The sequence below is a fragment of the Oryzias latipes genome, chromosome 17 (assembly GCF_002234675.1).
Source record: "Oryzias latipes chromosome 17, ASM223467v1".
NCBI lineage: Eukaryota > Metazoa > Chordata > Actinopteri > Beloniformes > Adrianichthyidae > Oryzias > Oryzias latipes.
Window position 1 is genome coordinate 21,347,515 of NC_019875.2, and position 24,390 is coordinate 21,371,904.

The 24,390-nt window shown below is 38.3% G+C and overlaps 1 protein-coding gene across 1 annotated transcript in view; it reads right to left on the reverse strand.

The window, feature by feature from the left end:
- Window positions 1-6,680: 6,680 nt before the first annotated feature.
- LOC101166581 (calsyntenin-2) overlaps window positions 6,681-24,390 on the reverse strand; it is a 141,671-nt gene continuing 123,961 nt past the window's right edge. The window contains exons 10-18 of the mRNA XM_011486645.3: window positions 23,074-23,236; window positions 17,066-17,232; window positions 16,615-16,763; window positions 12,097-12,302; window positions 11,784-11,951; window positions 11,504-11,649; window positions 11,305-11,425; window positions 10,028-10,218; window positions 6,681-9,939 (exon numbers count right to left, since the gene is read on the reverse strand). Coding sequence (XP_011484947.2) covers window positions 9,727-9,939; window positions 10,028-10,218; window positions 11,305-11,425; window positions 11,504-11,649; window positions 11,784-11,951; window positions 12,097-12,302; window positions 16,615-16,763; window positions 17,066-17,232; window positions 23,074-23,236 — 1,524 coding nt within the window. The 3' untranslated portion in view covers window positions 6,681-9,726. The remainder of the gene's footprint in view (window positions 9,940-10,027; window positions 10,219-11,304; window positions 11,426-11,503; window positions 11,650-11,783; window positions 11,952-12,096; window positions 12,303-16,614; window positions 16,764-17,065; window positions 17,233-23,073; window positions 23,237-24,390) is intronic.

Consider the following 24,390-nt stretch of genomic DNA (forward strand, 5'->3'; position numbering starts at 1 on the left):
CTATCCTAGGCACTTTAGCATTGGCAGTTGGGTCATCTAGACCCACTTGACAGTGCTCTGAACCTTTTTCTTCAATGATTTGTGATCTTCACTGGTGTCCATGGATTACATGAAATCCTCTTCACCTTTATCCACCTTTGTCATGGTAGGGAGAACACGTCAATGTAAGGGTGGGGTCATAGGATAGCACAAGGGTTAATCGTGACTTGATCTGTAAAAAAAATAAAAAAAGTACAACAGATGCATATTCATATACACTCACTGGCCTCTGTATTGAAAAACCGGAATCAGTTTAACGCGAAGGGGGGTCTACGGGCAGGGATGCCCAGTTTAGTTTAGTCTGTTTAGTTAAAGATTAGTATTCTTCTATTGAATTCTATGCATTTATGATCCTTTTGATTGTATGTTTACTGAGCCCATTGAGACGACTGTTGTGAATTTGGGCTATACAAATAAAATTGAATTGTAATTGAATTGTATTAGGCACACATGTCCAGCGGCTTGTTTACACAAATTTCAAATCCGCCAATCACATGGCAGCAACATCATGCATGTAGGCATGTAGACATGGTCAAGACGATCTGCTGCAGTTCAAAGCGAGCATCAGAATGGAGAAGAAAGCTGTTTTGAGTGTCTTTGAATGTGGCATGGTTGTTGGTGTCAGACGGGCTGGTCTGAGTCTTTCAGAAACTCTACAGAGAACGGTCAAAAAAAGAGAAAATATTCAGTGAGCAGTAGTTCTGTGGGCAGAAAAATGCCCTGTTGATGCCAGAGATTGGACAGACATTGGTTCCAGCGTATAGAAGGGCAACAGTAACTCAAATAACCACTGGTTACAACCGAGGTCTGCAAAAGAGCATCTCTAAACGTACAACACGTACAACCTTGACTCACGAAAATTGAATAACAGAAGATTGGAAAAAAAGTTGTTTTGTCTAATAAGTCTCCATTTCTGCTGCGACATTTGGATTGTTGGGTCAGAATTTGGTGTCAACAGTATGAGAGCATGGATCCATCCTGCATTGTATCAAAGGTTCAGGCTGATGATGGTGGTGTAATGATGTGGGGGATCTTTTTTGGCACACTTTGAGCCCCATAGCACCAACTGAACATGGTTCCAACGCCACAGTCTACCTGAGTATTGTTGCTGACCATGTCCATAACTTTATGACCCAGTGCATCCATCTTCTGATGGCTACTTCCAGCAGGATAAGGCGTCATGTCACTAGGCTAAAAATCATCTCTGACTGATTTGTTGAACATGACAACGAGTTCACTGTCATCAAATGATCTCCACAGTCATCAGATCTCAACCTAACAGAGCACCTTTGGGATGTGGTGGAACGGGAGATTGTCATCATGCATGTGCAGCCGATAAATCTGCAGCAACCGTGTGATGCTGTCCTGTCAACATGGACCAAAATCTCTGAGGATTGTTTCCAGTACCTTGTTGAATCTATGGCATTATAAATGCCATTAAGACAATTCTGAAGGCAGAAGGGGTCCAAACCGATACCATCATGGAGTACCTAATAAAGTGACCAGTGAGTGTATACCCCTTGTGCTATCCTAGGCACTTTGACATTGGGAGTTGGGTCATCTAGACCCACTAAACAGTGCGCTGAACCTTTTTTCTTCAATGATTTGTGATCTTCACTGGTGTCCATGGATTACATGAAACCCTCTTCACCTTTATCCACCTTTGTCCTGGTAGGGAGAACACGGCAATATAAGGGTGGGGTCATCTAAGATAGCACAGGGGTTACACATTCACATACATACAAACGATCCCATTATAATTGCTATTAACAATAAATAGACATACAGTATTTTGACTTATTCATATATGATGCATTGAATTCATTAACTATGAAGTTATAATCATACCCCTATTATGCTTTACTTTACTGTTTTACTTTATTTATTTATTTTTACATATTTATCTTACCCGGGGGTTATAACTTCAATACAAGAATACACTTTTTCCAGAAATTAGAGTTGGAGAGTTGTAAAAATGTAAGCACTTGGACTTCACACCTTTGCAGCTCCTCTGAAAGCTCTTCTAGGTGCTATTTATGGTTAAAAATGTGAAGTATCTCTGTTAAAGCACTGCTTTCTGCCAAGAGTGCATTTTCCACTTCAGAGGTAAACACTCGTTTCCTCCTTTAGCTGCCAGTGAAGCTAAAGGAGTGGATCACAGCGGACCCTAATGTTTCTCATATTCTTGGAGGCGTCCAGCTTCCACTGAGAAATGGCCTTCCCTGAACAACTGAAGGTCCAGCTCATCAAGTCTGAGCACATGGGCACTTTTGCTGCGCAGATCGATAGCAGACAGAGTGTGTAATGATGCTTCTCCATCACCATCTTCCCGCTGATGGAGCCGACACTTTAATCATTTCCATAAACACACGCACGCCATGGTTATACTCTCCTTTTTTTTTCTTTTGCGGATTTAGTGTACTTTCATCGGTAGACAAATTGTCCTAACAACACTTAAATATTACGACACACTAAAAAAGTCACTGAAATTTAATCATAAAAATCAAGCAGATAAAACTGCTTGTAATTTGATTAAAGGAGCTGTGAGGTGGAAAGAGGAAACATCGATCCAACTGATGAACATAAGTGTGGTTTCATGAGAACAGATGTAATGTGATTAAAAGAGGAGAGAAGTTCTGCTCTGCATCACAGGAATCGATGCTGACACAGCAGCTTCACAGCAGAAGGGATCAGACGGTTAAAACAATAAAAGCATTTAAGCAAATTCAAGTTGAGAACAATTTTGCCACGTAAATCTAAAGTGGAAAAAACACATTTGAAGTGGTTAAATGTGCTTTATCACTTGTGGGATGCACACCTGAGGTGACAGAAGTCTTGGGCTTAAATCCTGAACAAGGCCTTGACTGTCATTGTGTTTTGGGGCAAACCACCTATCAGACCACCTATATTCCAATTTAATGGCCTTGTGGTAGCGTGTCTACCCTAAGACTGGAAGGTCATGGGTTCAAATCCAAGGTTGAGTCCTACCAATAAGCCCAAAAATAGAACCCAATGGTCCAGTAGCCATTGAGCAGGTGGATCACAGGGATTCTGACAGGTTAACATCCAGTTCCAACCATGCACCACAGCAACAGATGACTCCAATGACAAAACACAAACCTCATCATCTAACAAGAGGTGCCTCCACTTTTTATTAAATGTGTGAAAAAATGATCTGGTGTAATTTGAACAAACACAAAAGTAAATAAAAAAATCCTTAAAACCTGCAGCACTCACTCTCTGAGCCTAAGGAAAAGACTTATATTAAATCAAATCAAACTTTATTTATAAAATAGCGCTTCTCATGCATTTTGTGCAGCTCGAAGCGCTTTAACATTAAAAACAGAAAACACACAATATTAATGCTCATTTATAGTGACTCATCACTATTACAGATTGCAGACCTACACTGGAAAAACCGAATGTTAAGAAATTAAAAAGACCCTTGTTTCAGTAAAAAAATGTCCTATTTTCTATCTTGCAAGAAAAATAATTTTATCAATAAAGTTTTTCAATAGCAAAATAACACCAGTCTAAGCATTATTTTATTTGTTTTTAAAAAGCGAATCAGTTTAGTCACGAGACTCAATAAAGAAAACAGCAAAAGAAAAATTCCAGGAGCATAGAATCATCTGTTTTCAGCTCCAAAGCTAAAAACAAAGTCAATAGTAATTAACTACTTTCGGGGACTCACTAAGCTCCATTTCAGCATTATTGAACATGCGGTGCTCATCATTTAAAAAGGTACATTAAGCTACTAATTAGCCGGCTGTAATTCTCCATCCTCTGGGATCCAGAGTGCTGAAACGAGGAGTAAGCAGGATTGTGAGCACAAAATTACCGCAGAGCGGCAGCCCCTCATCTGCAAATCCAAACATTTTTATTGATCAACACTAGGAAGTGACATTTCTTTCTAATCAAGGATTTGTAATGTCTGTCAGCAGTCCAATTTTAATAATTAGTTTAAGAGGTTTTTATTTTTCATATTTCTAGACTCAGAAATTTGCATGTACACATTAATGATGTGATCAGAAGCTGAACACAGATCCTTTGCAGCAAAAGCCCATCAGCATGATTTACCCCATTTTTCGCTTTATAAATATTTCATATGCATGCGTTTGCTTTTTGACAGATTTGGTTCAGTCCACACAATTTAAGAAGAAACTAAGTCAGGATGTTGAGAAGGCCGACTATTGTTTCATTTTGTCCTGGCAGCGCTTCCTCCGGAGTCCTTTAGTGTTTCCTCTGTCGGCTGCAGACATCAGTTGAGCTTTAAAGTATTGATTTTGGAGCAGAAGCTTTTTCCTCAGACGGCTATGATGGAAAACAGGATCAACTGCAGACACGGATGTTCAGCTTCCACCTAATGTGCCTTTGAGGTTCCTGAACATCTTATCACATAAAATAGTCAGGTCCTTCTTCAAGCTGAAATAAATAAGGATCATACTTTTGTTACACACACAAACATATTTTAATAAAAACTGCAGAAAAGCACTTCACTTTTTTGCTTCATGGTTGTTCTTTCCGTCTTTGTTTGTAGGTGTTGAGATTTTCCAAATAAATAAGTTCAGTCTTTTCACAGCAGGGGTCACTAAAGAACACAATTGAATGTAAAGAGTTGAATGAAAAGAAAATTGGTTCTTTAATTGTCCAACTATTTACTGTTACTTTAACAAACAGCAAGGCGACACACAACACCACCAGTGATGGAAAATTACAGGTTAGAGCGCAGGGAAACACTTTTTCATCTTGGTGAAGAAAACAAATGATGGCAGATAAAACTGAGGGGACATAGCTATGAAAATTTATAGTTTATGTTTTATTTGGCCTGGGTATAAAATAACCATGAAAGGGGTTGAGAGGAAAGAGATGTACCCACGTTGTTAAAGTTAAAATATCCTAAAGTAAAGAAAAGTAAACCAACTCAAACTTCATTCAACTCATTTACAATTGAAGGGCAATGGGGATCACAACTATTCATAATTTTAAAAGATTTTTGAGCATCGTGTATCAGTTGGAGGTCATTTAACAAACTATCAAAGATGTAAAATTGCCCTGTCTGAATAAGAAGGAACTGTCTCGCCTACAGCTGATCCAGAATTCTGCTGCGAGGATCTTGACCCGCCCCAATAGAAGAGACCGCATCTCCCCTATCCTCAAAGCTCTTCATTGGCTCCCGGTTGCTTACCGTTCGTTATCAGTACAAAATCTTAGTTTTGACTTTTAGGGCCCTTCATTCTCAAGCTCCTCCATATGTTTCTGATTTGATCGCTCCCTACAGACCATCTCGTGCACTGAGGTCTGCGGATCAGAACCTGTTGATGGTCCCTCGCACACGGTTCCGAACTAGAGGAGACAGATCCTTCCAGGCTGTCGCGCCCAAACTCTGGAATGAGCTCCCGTTGTCCCTGCGTTCCCTGGACTCTGTGAATTCTTTTAACCCTTGTGCTATCTTAGATGACCCCACCCTTACTTTGACGTGTTATTCCTACCATGACAAAGGTCGATAAAGGTGGAAAGATTTCATGTAATCCATGGACACCAGTGAAGATCACAAATCATTGAATGGGTGGGGTCATCTAAGATAGCACAAGGGTTACCTTTTTAGTTGAGTTTGATAGATTTATGAATCTCTGGGTGAGATGCACCACAAAGGATAATGTAAACTGTTTTTCCCCTTTACTCATGGCTAACATCACACTTTATACAACATTTGCTGCATCTAGATGATCCTATGTGACAACGGGTGTCTTTTATTTTGAAAGGAAGTCATGTGAACCTCTGTTAAAAGTTTTTAACTATTTCATATTATGAAAGGGCCATTTTCTCTTTATGTCTTATTTATGCATAAATAAATAAAATATAAAGAGGGGGGGGCAGGCAATCCCAAATCAGCTGAATTTCCCAAATCCACTTTATAGTGGACAGAAAGCTACTGGGTAATGCTCAGACATGTTGTTATGGAAACACCTTTTTACAGTTGTGTCACTGCTGAGGCAGCTTCTGCTGCCGCCAGTTACGTCAATCACTTTGGTTTCAAAACTATCAGCTCCTTCAGGATATTAGAGCTTGTAGTTATGATTTTTGATCACCTTTACAGATTTACTGTATTAAACTGCCTTACACTCAGTAAACAGGAGTTGGAAAACCCCTAAAAATTGAGGGTTTTGAGAGATTAAAGCTTCGATCAACTTTCAAGCTGTAAATGTATCATTAAATATAATATAAATACTGATCACATTTTTTTATATTTAATGATATCAATTTAAAATTTTACTATTAAATAACATTTATGATGTGATCCATTTGTATAAAATAGGCATCACGTTTTTTTTATATTTACATCATTAAATATAAAAAAACGTGATTTAACTCTTTAGATATGACAACTTGAATTTTTATCTAGGACAATAATATTTCTTTCAACTAATCAAGCAATTTTCATATCTGTTTTGAAGGTATCCTGACAGCTTTAGCTGTTATTTTTCAGTTTATTATCCCCACATTTTTGGACTTTGCCATTTTATTCATCAGCTTTTGATGGATTCATATCCGGTCCGTAATTCAAATTGAAGAAAACCTCAAATTCTGATGAAATTCATATTTCCAACCCACAGACAAACACATAAACATGCCAGGAGTGGAGCAGAGTCGAAAACAACTTTTTATTGGTCAATATACAGAAAGTTGTGGGATGACCACTAAGAGAAAGACATTTTCTAACCGTTTCATTTACAAAAGAAAGAAGAAACAGATATATAAAATAACTATCTTGAACAATTGTACAGGGTTTGCTTTTATATGTAAAAGAACATCATTTTTGTTTGTTTTTTACTTTACATTTTCTAAAGCATATTATGATAAAGGACAAAGGAGACAAGGCAGTTGTTTCACAAAGATGACTTCACAAGCGCGGGTACAGAATCGGGACTGATGGGAGCTCAGATGCAACAGTGAGAGTGAAGAACAAAGAGGTGGACCACGAGCCGGACCTTTAGACGTCATCTCTGCATCACACAAGCGTAAACTTTAATGACATTTTTGTTTTGTTTATGGTAAGTAATTTGCAATTTGAAAACATGATTTTTTTTTTCGTTCTTTAAAAACTATTTTCAATGTAATTACACTCTCTATGATGTCTTTTACTGCAGTTTTGAATGACTTGGTGCCATCGTTGAAATCGTTTGGGAAATGCAGCCACCAATGGCACAAACTGAGGATGAACGAAGATGAAGAAAGAGAAGAAATAAAAGGCTCACTGTCCTTAAAAAACGTTTATTAAAATATTTTGGTTGTGCCATGTTAGAAACTGATGCTTGTTACACAAAAAAAATCCCCCAAACCTTAAACATAAAAGTACCAGTAAATTAATCTTTTTTTTAAGAAGGATAAATTTAGACTGAAAGTGTGAGAGGAAAGGAAAGATAAGACAAACATGCAACAGAAATACATCTGCCATGACCACATGACTGACTGATTTGGGACTTTTTCAAAATACAAACAAGAGAAATTAGTCAAAGAAATATTTTTGATTCCTAAAATCCCACTTTGATTATCTTTTGATCAATTTTCAAAGCATTCCCAGTGCTCTTTTATTTGTGATTAAATCATAAATAAAATTTAAATTAAATTTATGACAGTTTACACTCTCTCCTGCAAGCTGACAGCCCCTTTCTAGCCTAACACTGCAACAAAAATGGCGAGCATTATTGGAGTTATCCAGCCATACGGTGTTGAGCCAGATGCCAGCTCAGAGGAGGAAAACAACAACGTACGTGGATTAATTTGGCTGCAAGTGGATGCATCAGAATGGAGCAGAGCAGGAGCTTGTTCAAACAACACTTTTTGTCTGCTCCTAATTCACAACAATTTGCACAAAGAAATAGTTAGTAATGCAATTTAAGCTCAATTTCCTTCATATTTGTCCTCCAATCTTTAAAAAAAACGCCCAAAAACATGTTAAAACACCAAAAACACAATTTTCAATTTTGGACTGGGTCTTTAAATGGAAAAAAAGAACAGTGTTTTTCATCACTCCTTGCTACAGACAAAGAGAAAAGAATTTAAACTTCCATTGTAGTTGCACCCGCTTACTTACACACTAAAGTCAGCAGTTGCAACGTCTGCAAAACCTTCTAAATCTGTTTCTATTGGGTTTTCACACAAAGCCCACAGTTGCATAGAGGGCTTCTTTGATTGTAGATGAAAAGAATGTAGAAGATCTCTAAAATACAATGACAATTGGATTATCTTGTCTTCTGATTAAGGAAAAAGGAGCTACCGTTTATAGAAAACCTTAAGGGAAAAGATTTAAAGAGCATCCTTCATTGGGCTTAAGGGATACATGAGCAAACACGATGTACTGACAGATGCAGGCAAGCGGGCCTTCTTCCAGTGTTAAACTACAATCAGTTTGCAGAGTTAGTTGACCATTTTCTCTTCAGAAAGGATGGATTCGTTCATCTTTGAATTATACTGAATGCAACTCAGGACAAATAAGGAAAGTTTATTGTAAAAAAAAAGGACGTCATGTTTTCTCTCTAAGTTTAGGTCAGACAAACCAAAGCAGAGCCTACAGAGAAACTGACGCGAGAGCATCTAGACACGAATTAACTGAAGGAATCGGATTTCAGGTGAAAAGCATTGCGTGTATGGAGAGTGACAGCTCAGCAGCCTATAGGACGTATATCTGACACATATATAAAAACACTCACGAGGGCATACAAGTATGTATACATGTAACTTTTACAAACATCTTGCAGACAGGCTGCTTTGAAAATGTAAAATACATTTCTTAAATTTTTGTAAAAAATAAAATAAACTGAGGATAAGTATGGGGGGGGGGGCTCTGAAACGCAAATCACACCAAGATGTTTTTAACATCTTAATTTGATTTCTGGAAATTCCTTTTGTTTTCCAAAAAAAATTATTTTTTCTTCTTACGGAAACTGGAAACGGTCTGGACACCGCTGACCGGATGATGACATTTGTCCTTCACTTTAATTTAAACATATTTGGCATCAAGCGATACTTGATATGCTCCGTACTAATCATACAACTTTTATTTGTATGCAGACATTGAAGACCTATTTGAAAAAACTCAAACGTCATCATCCAATAAGCGATGTCTCACAGTACCAACCTTATTGTGTTTCATTTTAACATTTCATTTTGATTTTTTGGAAATTATTTCTGTTTTCCAAAAGGTTTCATTTTGTTTCATTTCATGAAATTTTGTTTTGACTTTCCTATTTTTTGGGTTCGCTAATTGTTGTTGCGATCTTAAACATGTTTTTGCATTGATCAATTTGTTGGTGTGATTTGCACTTCAGCGCCACCGTAGACGGGTGTTAACACTCAATTATGGGATGACTGTGCTTTTTCATCTATTTATATGTATTATGCCTCACTGAATGACTCGTGAGTATTAACGCACACGCATGTATGTAGTTTTCCAGTACTGTGGGACCACAACTGACTCAGACATGCTGTACGTTCAGCTTTGTCCACCAGAGGGCGACATTTCTTTAGGAATGAAAACAAATGAAGAGCATTTTCCAGCAACAGATTGTAAATTATTTCATCGTGTGTATTTGTGTGTGTGTGTGTGTGTTTGAGTTAGGGCTAACATCCTGCACTGAATGTGAGTGTATTTGTGTGATTGTGTGTGTGGATGTTTGTGCGTTCTCAATATGTTGCAGAGGAACTGTCCCACTCAGGTTTTCCCTCCTGCTTCCTCCAGTCAAAACCTTCTCTCCCCTTTTCTTCCACCTCTTCATCACTGACATCTGACTCAGCAATTGTCATGGCTCCCACCACCTGAACATCTTCTTCCTCCTCTTCTTCCTCTTCATGTTCTCCTTTTAGTGCTTCTCCAAGTCCCTGAGGTCCTTTTATGTCCTGGAGAACAAAAACATTTTCAGTTACTTGTGAGCACTACCTCACTACTTCTTCTGTTGGCATTGGTTGGATTTCTCGTTGGAGATACCTCCATGGGATTAACGGTGATGTTGAGTGCTGAGCTCTCCCAATCCGCCTCAGGATCCTTGCTTTCGCTTTCATCGTCTCTGGAGGCTTCCTGATGGGTGGCGTGGATCCTGTAAATGCCGATCACCACAATCACCACCAGGGCGGCGATACAAACCACAATAACTGCTGTGGCAGCAGGAGGCGCTGATCCTGGAAGAGAAGAATTCGAGTAAACCAAGGGAGAATAAAGACACTTCCTCCTTTCGAGAAGTTTAAAAGCAGAAAGAAATTGCTTGTGAGGTCACCACAAGGCAGCTTTTTTTCACGAGCAGATCAGCCTTCATTAAAAACCCACACTAATGAAAATGGTGTTTTTGTTGTTTTTAGCATTTTCTTGTAACATTTTTCTGATGATGGAGGACATATATAAAGTAAATTGAGCTTAAAATCATATTTCAGAGTATTTCTTAATTGAAATTGCTAAGGAGCAAATGAAAAAAATGCAGTTGGAAAAAACCTGTAGCTGTGATGTAAGTGCTACACTGGGTGGGTCACAAGCTCCCTGCTCCACTCCATTCTGATGCATTCACTTGCAGACAAACAGATCCATGTAGGTCTTTGTTTTCCTCATTCAAGGTGGCCTCTGGCTCAAAACCGTACGGCTGGATAGCTCTAATATTGCTCCCCATATTTGTCGCATTTCTAATGTTAACTTTGGAGTGAGAGGGCAATAAGCTAGTAGGAGAAGATGTAGATGTTTAGACAGTATTTGGGCATTTAAAACTATTGTTGTGAAGGTTCAGTCTGTGGATACATTTGACCTCCCATATGAATGATCAATTTTTAGGAATTTCAACACATTTTGGATTTTTGCTACTGCTTTATATTAGTAATAGAAACCTCAGGTAAAAATCTGCTGTTTATTAATATATTTAGTCTTGACAACAATAGCAATAATGAAACTAATAATAATGCATATTTTTTTAATCCTTTTTTATTTATAATTGGCCTTCCACTCTGCTGTTTTCATTTGCCACCTTTCCAAAGTCTTCTGCCCTCATCCTGCCCCCTAAACGTTCTAGCTCCTCAGCTGCAACAGTTTGAGTCCGATCAGAAGAAGGAAATTTTTCATTAATAGCACAAATATATATTTAAAAAATCCCCACTTGTTTCCTGTTTTCATTTTTCTATTCCTGAATTTTTTAAGAAATTTTGGCTCAAATTGAAAAGATTATACGGAAGAAGCCTGTGAGGAAAGTCAGCTGCAGTGTGGGTGGAACTTGTTTGGCGGCTTACCTGACGTGTGTGAGTTTAAGGTGTGGATCATAAGAGGGTGATGGACAGGTCTCATGTACGGGGGCTGGACAGCCATGTGATTGACGTGCTCAACTGGAGCTGCATGATGAGGGAGAGTCACCTGCAGAAGCAGAAACGCTTTAAAGAGACTCATCTTGGATCATTGCTCGGACACAATAAGTGGGTTAGAGGAACTCGCCTCTAGAGTGAACTCATTGCTGGTGTATCGCCCGTTAAGTTCAGAGCAGGTGAGTCTGAACTTTCTATCATTTAGAGAAGTGGGTCGCCAGTTCCTGTAGCGCAGCTGTCTGAGTGCCTGTTCATAGTGCGCCATGGAGTCCACACCTGGTTAGAGAGGAAAAGTGTCACGCCACATGACGTCTTGGCAAGTCTAATTTGAGATTGATGCTTAAACACAGGCATAAAGGAGGCTTAAAACCACGCGTTTGTGTCCCCATCAGAGCGTTAGCTATTCATACCATATATTGATATTCCAGAGGTGGAGTTGGTGGCATCGAGGTGTTTTCCCAGCAGAGCGCTGTGATGAATCTCCAGACTTTCTCTGTCAGGATTCAGTTCCTCCCCAATTACCAGCACATCACAGTAATCCAGGTTGTGCATCACCTCCATCACACCCGGCCTGCGTGCTGAGCTCACAAATTGGTTTAAAAACAAAAAAGTCATGGTGACATGTTAGTGTACATGCAAATAAGCGGGAAAGTGTTTACCTGTGCCGACTCGAAAAAGAAGTGACAAAATAACTTGCAAAAGGGGTGTAATCTTTCCACTCACATCTGCCGGAGCTTTCTCCCTTCATCACAGTGCTGGTGATGCGGAGGTCTTTGAAGAGCGCCACACCCAGCGGACTGCGAAGGTCGCTGGCAAACCGGATCAGTTGATTAGATCCTGAAATGGTGATTCTGGGTTCACTGGGTGGCAGCACCATAACCACTGCCTTATTTTCTGGAATGGAGAGGCACGCATCCTCCCCAAAACACCTGAAACACACACACACGCACACAGAGATGAAACCCGCTCCTCTGCTCCCAACAGCTCTTACTTCTACATTTTTCCGTTCAGAAACAAGATATTTATAGATATTAATGTCCCGTAGCAGTCATGGACTCCAAAGACCATATTGGTATTTCCTCATTCTTACTGAGTGTTTGAGTTAAATGTCAACCCCCCACATACTCATAAACCTTCCAAAATTTGCACACACACCTAGTACCCGATGACTATGAATTTTGGGCATCGTGAACGACTCCGCCCACAAAAAAAAGAAAAAGAGGCATCACAGCGGGCAAAAGTGTAAATGGGCTTGTAAAAAATATATCAAAATCCGCTAATGAAACCAAAACACACATTTTAAAGATATTCAGAGGAAGTTTTGAAATTAGTTTTAGATTTGGTGATTTTCCCATTTCCCCACAACTCTTGCCAAGGAAATCTAAAGGTTTACTTTTGCAGATTCTTCTAAAACTCACATAGACCCGTTCGTCACCCCAAGGAGACAAAAAAATCAAATGGTTGCTATGGAGATAAAATCAATAGAAAAGCAGCTATTCTGAAAAAATAAATAAAAAAATAAAAAAAAGCTTTTATTATGAATTTGTCCTGTGCAGCTCTGACCAGGGTGCCAGAGGCACAGAGGGGGAGTGAGGGGCGTGTAGCAGCCGCTCAGCCACTGAGGGTGCATCAAAAGGAGGCAGCATAGCCATCCAATGCCTCTGTAACCCTTGTGCTATCCTAGGCACTCTAATACTGTCTAGACCCACTAGACAGTGCTCTGAACCTTTTTTCTTCAATGATTTGTGATCTTCACTGGTGTCCATGGATTACATGAAATCTTTCCACCTTTATCCACCTTTGTCATGGTAGGGAGAACACGTCAATGTAAGGGTGGGGTCATCTAAGATAGCACAAGGGTTAATACTATTACTTATTCCTGAGACTAGCCAAAGGCATTCATATTATAAGGAGTGTTGAACAATTTTGGTGACCCTAAAAGAAAAATAAAGAGCAGTTTTCTTTATAGTGCTGCTTTAGCTGGCTTTCACACCAAAACAGACTTCAAATTATGATAATAATGTTTTTATGAAGTCCTCAATGATAAGAATTAAAAAAACAACCTAAGGATCCTGTCATGAAAGTAAACACTTATGTTAAGTGTACAATCCCATCTAAACAGTTTTTAGATTTAAGATTTAAATTGTCATAAACAATGAACAGTATGCAGCACAGATCCAGTGCAGGGATTAAGCAGTAAAATGGTTTAAAAAGAGTAAGATTCCATAAAACATTGAAAAAATTCAAACAGAAAGGCCATTTTTAGGAAAGATGACATGAGTGTGTGCCTGTCAAACATGTTCTGCTCTCAGTGAAAACTGAATAACAGGCACCCTGAGTCACAACAGCTCCTACTTTTTCAGGAAGCTGCTTGTAAACAAACCAATCGAAATCCACCTTTTTAAAAAATGGAGTCTTTCACATAAAATTGTACAAAATTAAGGAAAATTGAACAATACTGCAATGCAAGTGACATCTGAAATAAACAGATGAAAAAAGAAGTACAAATAGCCACAGCTATGTTCAATGCTAGGCTTAATGTCCTGCAAGAACAGCTGTTTCCTTCTTGCTATACTAATGACCCATCCATTTTCCTTTGGCTGAGAGTTATGTGGCTTGAAGAAGACAAAGACATACGCGGCATACGTCCGTCATGCCTTAACCCAGCTGTGGCTATAATGCATCATTTCACATTAATCTCCTGCAAACAGTCACATCAAACAGCCCACCTGGAAATCATGAAAAACAAAGGCTGCAGAGGGTTGTGCAAAGGCATCCTATCTCACTTACTGTGCAGTCTAGCACACTGTCAGCACTGAATCAGAGTAAATGCAAAGATAAAGCCTGTTGCTAAGCTAAGATCTAAACACTCACACACATGTAGACATGTATTCACAGCTAAAAAAAGGTCAACATGGAAACAAATGCATAATGGAGTGGTTTTTTTTACTAGCTTTTTAATAGATTTTTGTAAAAGACTGAGTAGCCACAGTAATTGATTTAATTTTGGAAGGCACAAATTAACATTGATATAAAACTTTTCATTAACATGCTGTCAAACACAAGGTGCTTGACATAAAAGTAATAAATAAATATGAGTTAAACAGCAAAACGAAGAAACAATTAACAACAATAAAAAACAAAAATAAAAAAAAGAAGTAAAAAGTGTCGTTAAAATTCAAGTAGGCACCGCATAGATTAAAAGATAAACAAGATAAAAACATACAAATGAAAAACCATAAAAGTCATATTATACTTAAAAGCCCGATAAATAAATAAACAAAAAATAATAACTAAGCTAATTAAATGAGTTATTTAAAAGCCAAAAATTAAAGGATGTGCCCTTAATTTACATTTAATATCTCCACAGATGCTAAACAGTGTTAGCACAAATGCTAATTTGCACCCAAAATACTAAATTGATGCCACAAAATGCTAATTGGTGGCAGTGTTGCCAGATTGGGCGGTTTTTGTTCTAAATTTGCGGGTAAAAATGGCTTTGGGCGGGTACGCATAATTTGGGCGGTTTTAGGGTCTGTTCGGCGGGTTTTTTCCACTCATGAATACATAATAACGGACTACTTTAGGCTGGGTGGCTGTTGAAGTCTTATGTTCTGAAGCTTCGTGAACACACCAGGTAGAGACGCTTAATGGGTTCTGTCATCTAACCTGTTGTTGGGGGTTTGCCGCCCCGCCCCGCCCCTCCTCTTGCGGTCGCGTGTGGGCGGAGCTACGAGCTAACGTTATGGTCTGATGGCTGGATGTCTGTGTGTATCGATGCATGGTAGACACGGAGAATGTGGAGAGATCAGGTTTAATATTTTGGAGAGTTCTACTTGGTAATCATGTTTCCATGTTTGAGTTCATGAGATCGTCCCAGAAAGTCTCTGCTTCAACTCCCGCAGAGAAAGCTGCGTGTGAATCTGACGCCCGTGTTTGTTTCCATCTCTCTGACAGTTTGAAGCTAAAGCCCCTCCCCCGCCCCTCTACCTGCTTTTCCTCTCTACCTGTTCACCTGTTCATATCCTCTGTAGCTCAGAGTTGTTTTCCCCCGCGCTCCTCCAGTGTGTCCAACACAGGGAGCGCAAAATACGGTCATCATAGCAGCAGGTTGACACGGTAGTAGTCGGGGCGCTTTGGCGCAAGCGCAGCACAAGGATGGAAGAGGTTATAGGTTATAGCGGGTTAAGAAAATGAATGGAAGAAGGCCGGTCCGCTGAAGAAATACGCAATGCTGTACTCCTTTTATTAATAGTCTGAACTATCTTTGATTTTAAGAAATGTTTTATTTTGAAAAATCACCGCATCGGATACTTAATCAGTCCAGTAGGGGAAAAAATCCACCCCCCCCCCCCGTTGGGCGGGTTTTTGCGGGGTCTGGCGGTTTTTAGATGACTTATGGGCTGGAAAACTGTGACTCTATCTGGCAACACTGATTGGTGGGCACAACTGCTAATAAGTGCTCACAAAAGGCTAACTTGTGCCAACAAAATAGTAAATTAAGGCCATAAAATACTAATTCCAGTGCACAAAATGCTAATTTGTGCCCACACATTATTCTGACATACTTTTTTTTTGGTGTGTTTTTTGGAAGTCAACTCTAGGTAGGTTTTATATTATATTTTTCTAATTTTTATTGCTTAATTTTTTTTTTCATGAGAACTCTGAGTTTAGAAGTACTTACCTTAGATTTAAAAAAAAGAAACAATTAGTCGTTTTGATTTGACGAGAGCTGAAAAGTTCTTTGCTAAGAGAATTTTTGTCTCGGGGAAAGTTTGTGGAGTAAACAAAAGAATCTCTCACTACTTTGTCCAGCGCATTCATTTTTTTGGTCAAACAAACATCAGTTCGTGTGCCTGTTTTAATTCTTGAAGGTGATGGCAGAGATTATATGTTCAGTGTGTACAGTACATGTCTCTGGGTTCTTTATTTTTTGTTACTTCTTTTTGCAGCACGTCTTTTCTCATTTAAAAAAAAAGTACTCAGTTTGGGCCCCTGATGAGTGTTTATCACTGCATTTCCAAAACAACCAAGCCATTTCGGAGTCATTTAGGATGATCCAAATAACTGTATTTAATACAAGTCAGAGTTATTAAAAAGTTTGAACTATGAATAAGTAGCTTCTAATCTTGAACTTTCCACGGTAAAACTACAGAAAATGCCCCCAAATAAAGTCAGTGAGTGGCTCGTCTTGCAAACAGTAGCTGAAGTAACTAAATATCACACACTGTGTGCACTTACTGTACAGTGGTGGTGATGCGCAGCCGTCTAAGGCCTGGTGTGGGGAACTGACGGGAGTTGATGTAGGACACCTTCGTCATGGCTGTATTGATACTGTCCACATCCTCCCCCTCCACCACCAGCACCGACTGGGCCGGGTTAAAGTGAAACTGGACGCACACAAAAAAAAACATAAAAATAAAAACAAACTAAACACAAATTTAAACTGTATCTATGTGATAAACAACACAAAGCTGAGACGTTCTAGTTAGAGCTGATTTATAACATGAAAAAACAACATGACAGAAAATTTTTTAAAGGAGATGTTCCTTGTTAAAGTGGAGTATTTGCAGCCTCCTGCTTGACTGCAACAGTTACTTGTCCTCCACGGCCATGGTTGGGTAATAAGCAGTTATTACTGGAAGCGAGAGCATGTTGTGAGTCAGAACTGCGTTTCCACTGATCCACACACCTTTATGTCCTTAGCCAGGCTTTCCAGAGAGTTAATATCAAGACCTTCTTTGCAGGCCTGCAAACATGAGATAACCTTCTGCGTTTCAATGCGGCCTGGTCGGATTGTCAGCCCCGAAAGGCTGCCGTGGAAATACTGGGTGTACCTCGGGGTCTCTACTTCACCACCTGGAGAAAAAAAAGAGCAGACACAGGGTTAGGAGAGTTAGCCAGGTGGCTGGAGGCAAAGTGGAGTGGCTCAAACAAGAAAGATTGCTTCAAAATAAAAGGAAAACAAATACATTTCCAAAATTGGCAAATAAAGCATTTTATGCAGATCTCTGAGAATTTCTTTACATTGCATCAGAAAAAAACGTTACTAGCTTTACCATGCAGTCATAATATATAGTTTTTTTCATCTGTAACAGTTTGTGTAGAATTATGTATGTCCCAGAAATAATGTCATTTTATTGAATAATTGATGAAACCATGGTTTTATCTCCCTGATCATATCACATTTACAGCAGCATGATTAGAAAATGAAAATCTTTCTGCAGTTTATGAACTATAGACTTTAAAATATAAACACATGCGGGCTACAGTAGATTTCCATCCGAGTTAAGACCAAGCTTTACCTCAAATGTTGTGCTCTAGGTGCAGCCAAAAATAAATGTCTTTTTTTTCCTGCATGCAAACCGCAGTGCTTGAGGACTCATTTCTTGTGTACATAGGATTGGAGCTGAGTCTCTGAAGCTCTGACTGATTGTAACTCTTTCATATAGAATCCTTAATGTGCCTAAAGGACCTGCCAGTTAGCCCTGAGGTGCCGTTTCCACCAGTTTTTAAATTTAAGCGTGTCATTTCTACTAAATCAACATGTCAGCTCTACTTATGAAGACCATTTCTATAAGTGAGCCTTACATTTAGCTCTCTACATTTTATAATCTCATTTAGTTTTTACTGAGAATTTTTTTTGTATATTTTGTAAATACATTTTAAAGCAGGACAAATATGAGAATGACACATTTTTTGACTAGTCCCCAAAAATATCAAGACATTCAGCAGATTTATCACAATCAGGTATAAATAATACATGTATTTGTCCTTGATTTTTAAAAATCTCATAAAAACAACAGAGAAACAGATTCATATCCAGATTGTCAAAAGTGTTCTTCAGTGTTTAATTTCATTTTTTTAAAATAATTAATCTAAAAATGTACTCGGATTTATGTTATGAAATTAAAGCAGAGACTGGGGAAACTGAAAATGAGTCTTCTCAAGTTCTTCTGTAGCTCCACTATAAGATGGCTTGATTCAGTTGTGTTTCTATATTTCAGGCATCTGAATGTAATTTGTTCAACAGTGCTAAGATTGGGCTCAGCAGCATCGCCTGAACCCTGAAATCGTTCCAGCCTCTGGACTGCTGTCCACAGAGCAGAACCACAGACAGAAACAGCAAATGATGTCAGTCTCAGATGTGTCCGTGTGAAGAGCGCAGCACTGTAAACATGTAGAGCTGAGTCTATCCTGTTAAGCAAACACTCTCCAGTCTCTACAAACCATTAAAACATTTTTGATAATAATTTCCTTATTTCTCTGCTATTCATGCAAAGATTTATGTACAAAAGCTTTTTATTTTATTTACAACAGCATGTACTATTTACATGTAGCTCTTCCGGATAGATACCAGGCTTTTGTTCCATAATATTACACATTTGTCATATATATGTATCTGAAAAGGTCACATTTATTACCACTGCACCTACAGCACATATACAACATTTGCACTGAGTGAATGCTATAATAAAATCCAAGTAAAACAGATGAAAATGCAGCCTAGACTTCTGCACAGATGAGCAGTGTAGTAAAATAATTACTACAGATGGCTAGAAGACGATAATAAATCATGTGGATGCAGATTAAAGACCTAGTCATTTTAATTATTGTGTTTCCTGAATAAAATTGAAACTTAAACTTTATTTTACTTGTAAAGCATTATGAATATTTTTTTATACTAATATAAATGTCTAGTTTAAATTTTCTGCATATTATATTTGTGTATCAGTGTTTTGCAAGAAGCAGTAGTGTACCTCTAAAGCCACAGACACACCAGGCATGTGTGTCTGTAAAAAACGTGCTTTTTTCCCCTGAAAACTCAGTTTTTTTGTATCTCAAACTAACATTGTTGTGAGCAAAAACTTAACAAATCACCCAACGTATTAATGATGCAAAAAACTATGTTTTGTGTGTTAAACATTTTGTAGTGTATTCATGAAAAGCATTTTGAAGACTTAAAGAATGGGGGCAATTAAAAACAGTTTTACAGTATAAAATTTTACAGTTTATAAAATTGTAATGATTTTTGTTTTGATGCAAATAAATGAAATAAAGATCTAATAACTGAATAACAAAACCTTTTTATTTAAGAATTTAACCATTTTGAAGGCTTAATGTCTCGCATTAACCAGAGAGGGGAAAAATAAAAAAAAAAGAATAAAATCAAAGGATCTTTTTTTATTATTGTCTCGGTGAAAATAAGAAAAATATTGTAAAGTTTAGGAGGCCCAAGCTAGCTGCCTCCCCACGCCACAGCAGCTTTGTCTGGCCTCTCGCTGAAAGCCGTTGAAACTCAAAGCCCCTGACGCGTAAATTGCATTTGGTGTGAACGAGCAGGCTGAGAGCGCGCAGCAAAAAATAATAAAATAAAGAATCTGCCACATCATTTGAGAGTGGGCTCTTTTGACTCCCTACCAGGCAGTGATTTTTAAAATAGCTGCTGTCAAGCATGACTCATCACTTAAACGTATCATAATGTCTTTGAACTGGCTGCCAGTGCAAAACTTGTTTTTTATTAAAATTCTGATTCTATGGAAACTATGGAACCATTTCCCACTGGCAATAAGAGGTTACACTCTTGGAGAGTTTTAAAAAAGAATCGTTCCTCAATTGTAGTGCTTTAGCATGTGCCTAGTACTGTTATTACGTTGGTTTATGTGCCTTAAATAGTTATTTTTCTTTTTTTTTATGTTTTCTGACTGTGTAATGTTCTTTGTTAGTTTTTTTCTCTGTGTTTGGGCCTCCTTGGATGGTGGTGGAAAGTGCTTTGAAAATAATTAATGAATGAATGCATGAATAAATAATTAATGCTATCTATATCTCATAAATTAATTTATATTACTAAATGTTCTTTCTGGATTTCATCGAAAGGTTAAAAAATCATCTTCATTTGAATAAACTAAATTTTCTGACTTTACAGAGTTAATTTTAAATGCCACATTTATTTGCTGAGCTATTAAACTTTTTCAAGGGAAGGTCAAAAGCAGAGAAAACTTTATTTATCATCACATAGATTAAGTATTCACAACAAAAAACTGTGTAGTTGTGGAACAGGTCTGGATGATGATGTAAGGGCGTGTTGGATCAGATAATAGCTTTTTTTCCATTGAACATCACTGAAGAGCATGCAGAGAGATGGCTCTGAGTGAAATTATGACATTGATCCAGTCTGCTCTCCTGATCAATGTCTTCCCAGCCTGATCAGGAAGCGATAAGTCAAGCTGTCGAGGCTTCAAGCACAGCGCAGACCGCTCTTTTCTTACTTAAGTGTGTGCCGCAGCAAGCTAAGAAGAAGCACATCGAGCTTCTTTATTTTGATTGATGCCTTTCATTTCCTCCATAAAATCCTCTGTGCTTTTTATGCCCACACATGTGCTTCTTCTTCTTCTTCACTGAATTATCTGAAATACTCCCGCCCGCTCTAAAATCACACACATTTTCTGTTCAAACTCCATGACGATTATTGCAGAAAACTGCTTAAAGCAAAAAAAAGCGCTTATCTTGTTCCTGTTAACCTACTCAGGACGAAGTGCCGACTTCCTTTAGCTCTTAGAGCAGGGAGAGTATTGAGGGAGAGTGTTTTTTACCCGCATGTCTCATTATGTTGTTGATTGTGAGGAAAAGAGGAGAGAGAAATGGCAGACTCAGGCCATTAGCTTTCGCGCTAATGGCCTGCAAAGTTATCAGTTGCAGCTTAGTGAAGCTTAAAGCGGCTTCATTGGGATGTAATAGCTGGCAAACTTGTCCTCTATTCACTTCTGCTAATCCTTCCTTCAGGGCTTTCTCTCGCAATCAGGGATTCATAGAAAGAGGAGTGCGAGAGGGACATGTGAGCCATGGAGGAAAACGATGACAACAAAAAGAAAAATTGCAATCAAGCGGAGGATGGGAGGACATGTAGGCTGCATCTGAAAAGTTGTCATGACCGACGTTCACCGGTGCCATGAGCATTTTATAGTGGAGCAGATCTTCATTTTTGGCTTATGAAGCACTTTGATGCAATTACTCAAGTAATAAACATGGCTGCATTTACTCCACTGCAGTCACTACTGGCTTTCGTCTCCAGCTGTTGGAGCTAACACACAGAATTTCCTGTTGATACCCCCCCCAACTTCAAAGAAGAAGCACTCACAGCCCCGGGGAATAAATCCTAATCCTTTTATTGGTTTGAACAGTGACTCTCCTGCTTTCTCCTCCTCGTTCTGTTTGGGATTCAAATGTAATTTTCAACATCTACCGGCAGTTGTCCTTATTTATTGGTTCAATTTCTCTCTTTGGAATATATTGTGTTGTTACCAATTTTGAGACCGGACCCAAGTGCCTACTTTAAAAAGAAGCTCATTATGATTCATCAGCGGGACTTCCTCAGATTAGGTGGATTTCTTGGAGTGTCATTTAAAAAATATGCTCTAAAATGTGCAATCAAAACTAACAAAGATGGTTAAATTTTCATTTAACCATTTAAATTTTTCATTTAAAAATGAAAATTTAACCATTATTGTTAGTTTTGATTGCATATTTTAGATCATATTTTTTAAATTAATCATTTAAAATTCGATCATCTTTACAACTTAAAAAATGTAGCCATTAATCATTTATATAATTTAAATCAAAATATTAAAATCATTTAAAATTCGATCATCTTTTGATCTATTTTTAGCATTCTCAGTGGTCTTTTAATTTTGATCATGCTGTTTTTAGCCAAAGTAGAAAAAAAGGCCACAAAGCTAAATCAGGGTCAGGAAGGCTTGGGTCAATAACGGGTTTGGGAGCATCAGAGAAACAAAAAGAATAGTCAGGATCCAGGCGCGATTCGGGGCAGGCGGCAAGCAAACGCAGTCAGAGACGAAACAGGGTCAGGAAAGAGAAGATCAGTTCTAGATAGAGTGGCACAAACAATACTTTAAGCCTCAATGCAGTGCTCAAGTATACAGTGAATGATTGCACATGAAAGTCAGATATGTGGCATCCAGAAACTGTGCGCTGGGGTTGCTGGGAAATGAAGTGCATTAAGAACTCTGGAGAGTGTTCCCGCCGGTGACCAGAGGGGGAGACAGAGCTGTGACTTCTGACAGTTTTCTAGGACATAGTTTTTGCAGAGCAGCAGTAGTTCATTAGAAATTCACCTCTGGGTTTTCGGCAGGACTGTTGATGCAGAGTAAACCCACGCCACTTCCCTTCATCCATCTGTTTACAGACTGTCCCACTAGCTTACAGCTCCTCACAACCCCAACCTAATATTACCTGTGCAGCAAAATTGCAATATTGGTGCTATCCAGCCAGAGTTTTGAGCCAGATGTCGGCTCCGACGAAGAAAATGAAGACGTTGTATCAGAGCAGGGAGATTGTTGCCTACTCAGTGTATTTCTGACATAACAAATACAATCTTTTTCAATTCACAATTCACAATTTGAATAAAGAAAAACTCAGAAATTCAGTTTAAGCTTCATTTTCATTATTTATGTTCTCCATTAAAACAAAACTATACAAGAACATTAAAAACATCATTCTCATCAGAGTGGGTCTTTAAGCCAAAAGAGCAGGGTTGAAAATTTGCAGCAGTCAGATTTAGTTAGAGCTGCAAACAGCACACCTTGAAGCAACTGCAGCTGGAGTTTCATGTCTTATTTGATCCTATTTGATCTATGGATTCTGCTTCCAGAAAAAAAAAAGCCATCACAAGCTGGCACTGACCTTGCCAGCAGGCGCCTACAGTCAGCTGTGTATCAATCTTTGAGGCATGGATCGGCCAGTCATCCGTCACCAGGTAGGGCTCATAGGTCACGCCATCCACAAAAAGAGTCACCGCAGGAAATTCCACATTGATTACATAATAGTGCCACTCCTTGTCACAGATCTGCAAAGCAGGAAGAAAAATCAACATCAGGCTTCCACCCTATGAGTCAGAAGTTGATCTGCATTCACATAAAAAAGTGTCTTACTCCAATATAGAACATCTTGAAAACACTTCCCATGGAACTAAATATTTTTTGAAAGTGTTATTGGGTGTTTATGTTTACAGGCTGCTAAAGATGATGTTTACATTCCAATCGTGTGGTTAAAATTGAAAGTGCATCCTTCAGTGTTCCCTCCTCGTCTGTCTACCTTCAGTGAATGACAGTGTCATTTAGCCCTCTTGTCACTCCTGGATCGTACGCTCCATGTCGTTAGACAGCTAATGAGGTTTCTAACTAATGAGCTGTTTAGGAAAGACTCACATAGACAGCTGTGGTCGCACGTCTCACAAAACATGTATTAAACATTCTGCTGGGGCTTTTTTGTTTTTAACCCGTGAAGGTTGGTTTTTATCTCACGGATTTGCAGTTTATCCAATTTATCCAATTCTATCCAAAAATCAATGTTGTTTGGCCATGAAAATAGTTTTTAGTTAACTATTAATTAAAACTAAAAAATATGACACCTTTTCAATAAAAGTTAATCAATCCTACATTAAAAACCCAACAGAAAATGTATTTTTGCCTCAAATCCTCCCAAGAAATTGCTTTCAAATCAAAATTGCTTGATAGATTTAGAAAAATTGATTTAGTTTTTTCTAAGTGAAGCTTAATTAAACTAGAATAATTAATTTTCTAAACCCAGCCATTATATTCTCTAACTTCACCAGAAAACAGATAGAAAAATAATTCTGGAGATGCACGTCAGTGTAAAACTTCATAGTTGCAATGCATATTGTCTTAAAAGACATGCAAAGTGCAGCCAACCGTAACCTTACATACATTTGGAAAGCAGGAGAAATTAGAAAAATACATCTATGAGCAAACAAGTCCCTTTTTTTAACTTGTTTTGTACCTTTAGTAAACATTTTTTGGTGAGCCAACAAAAGTTGTCTTTGATAAATTAAATATCAGACCTAAATCCAGTAACAAACCTTCAAATTAAAGAATAATGGCACAGTTAAGGTGGAATTTTTAGTCTTAATTGTATGCTTTCATGGCAGTCTTCTAAACAGCCATGGTGCAAGCTGGTTAAAAATAAAATAATAATAATCAT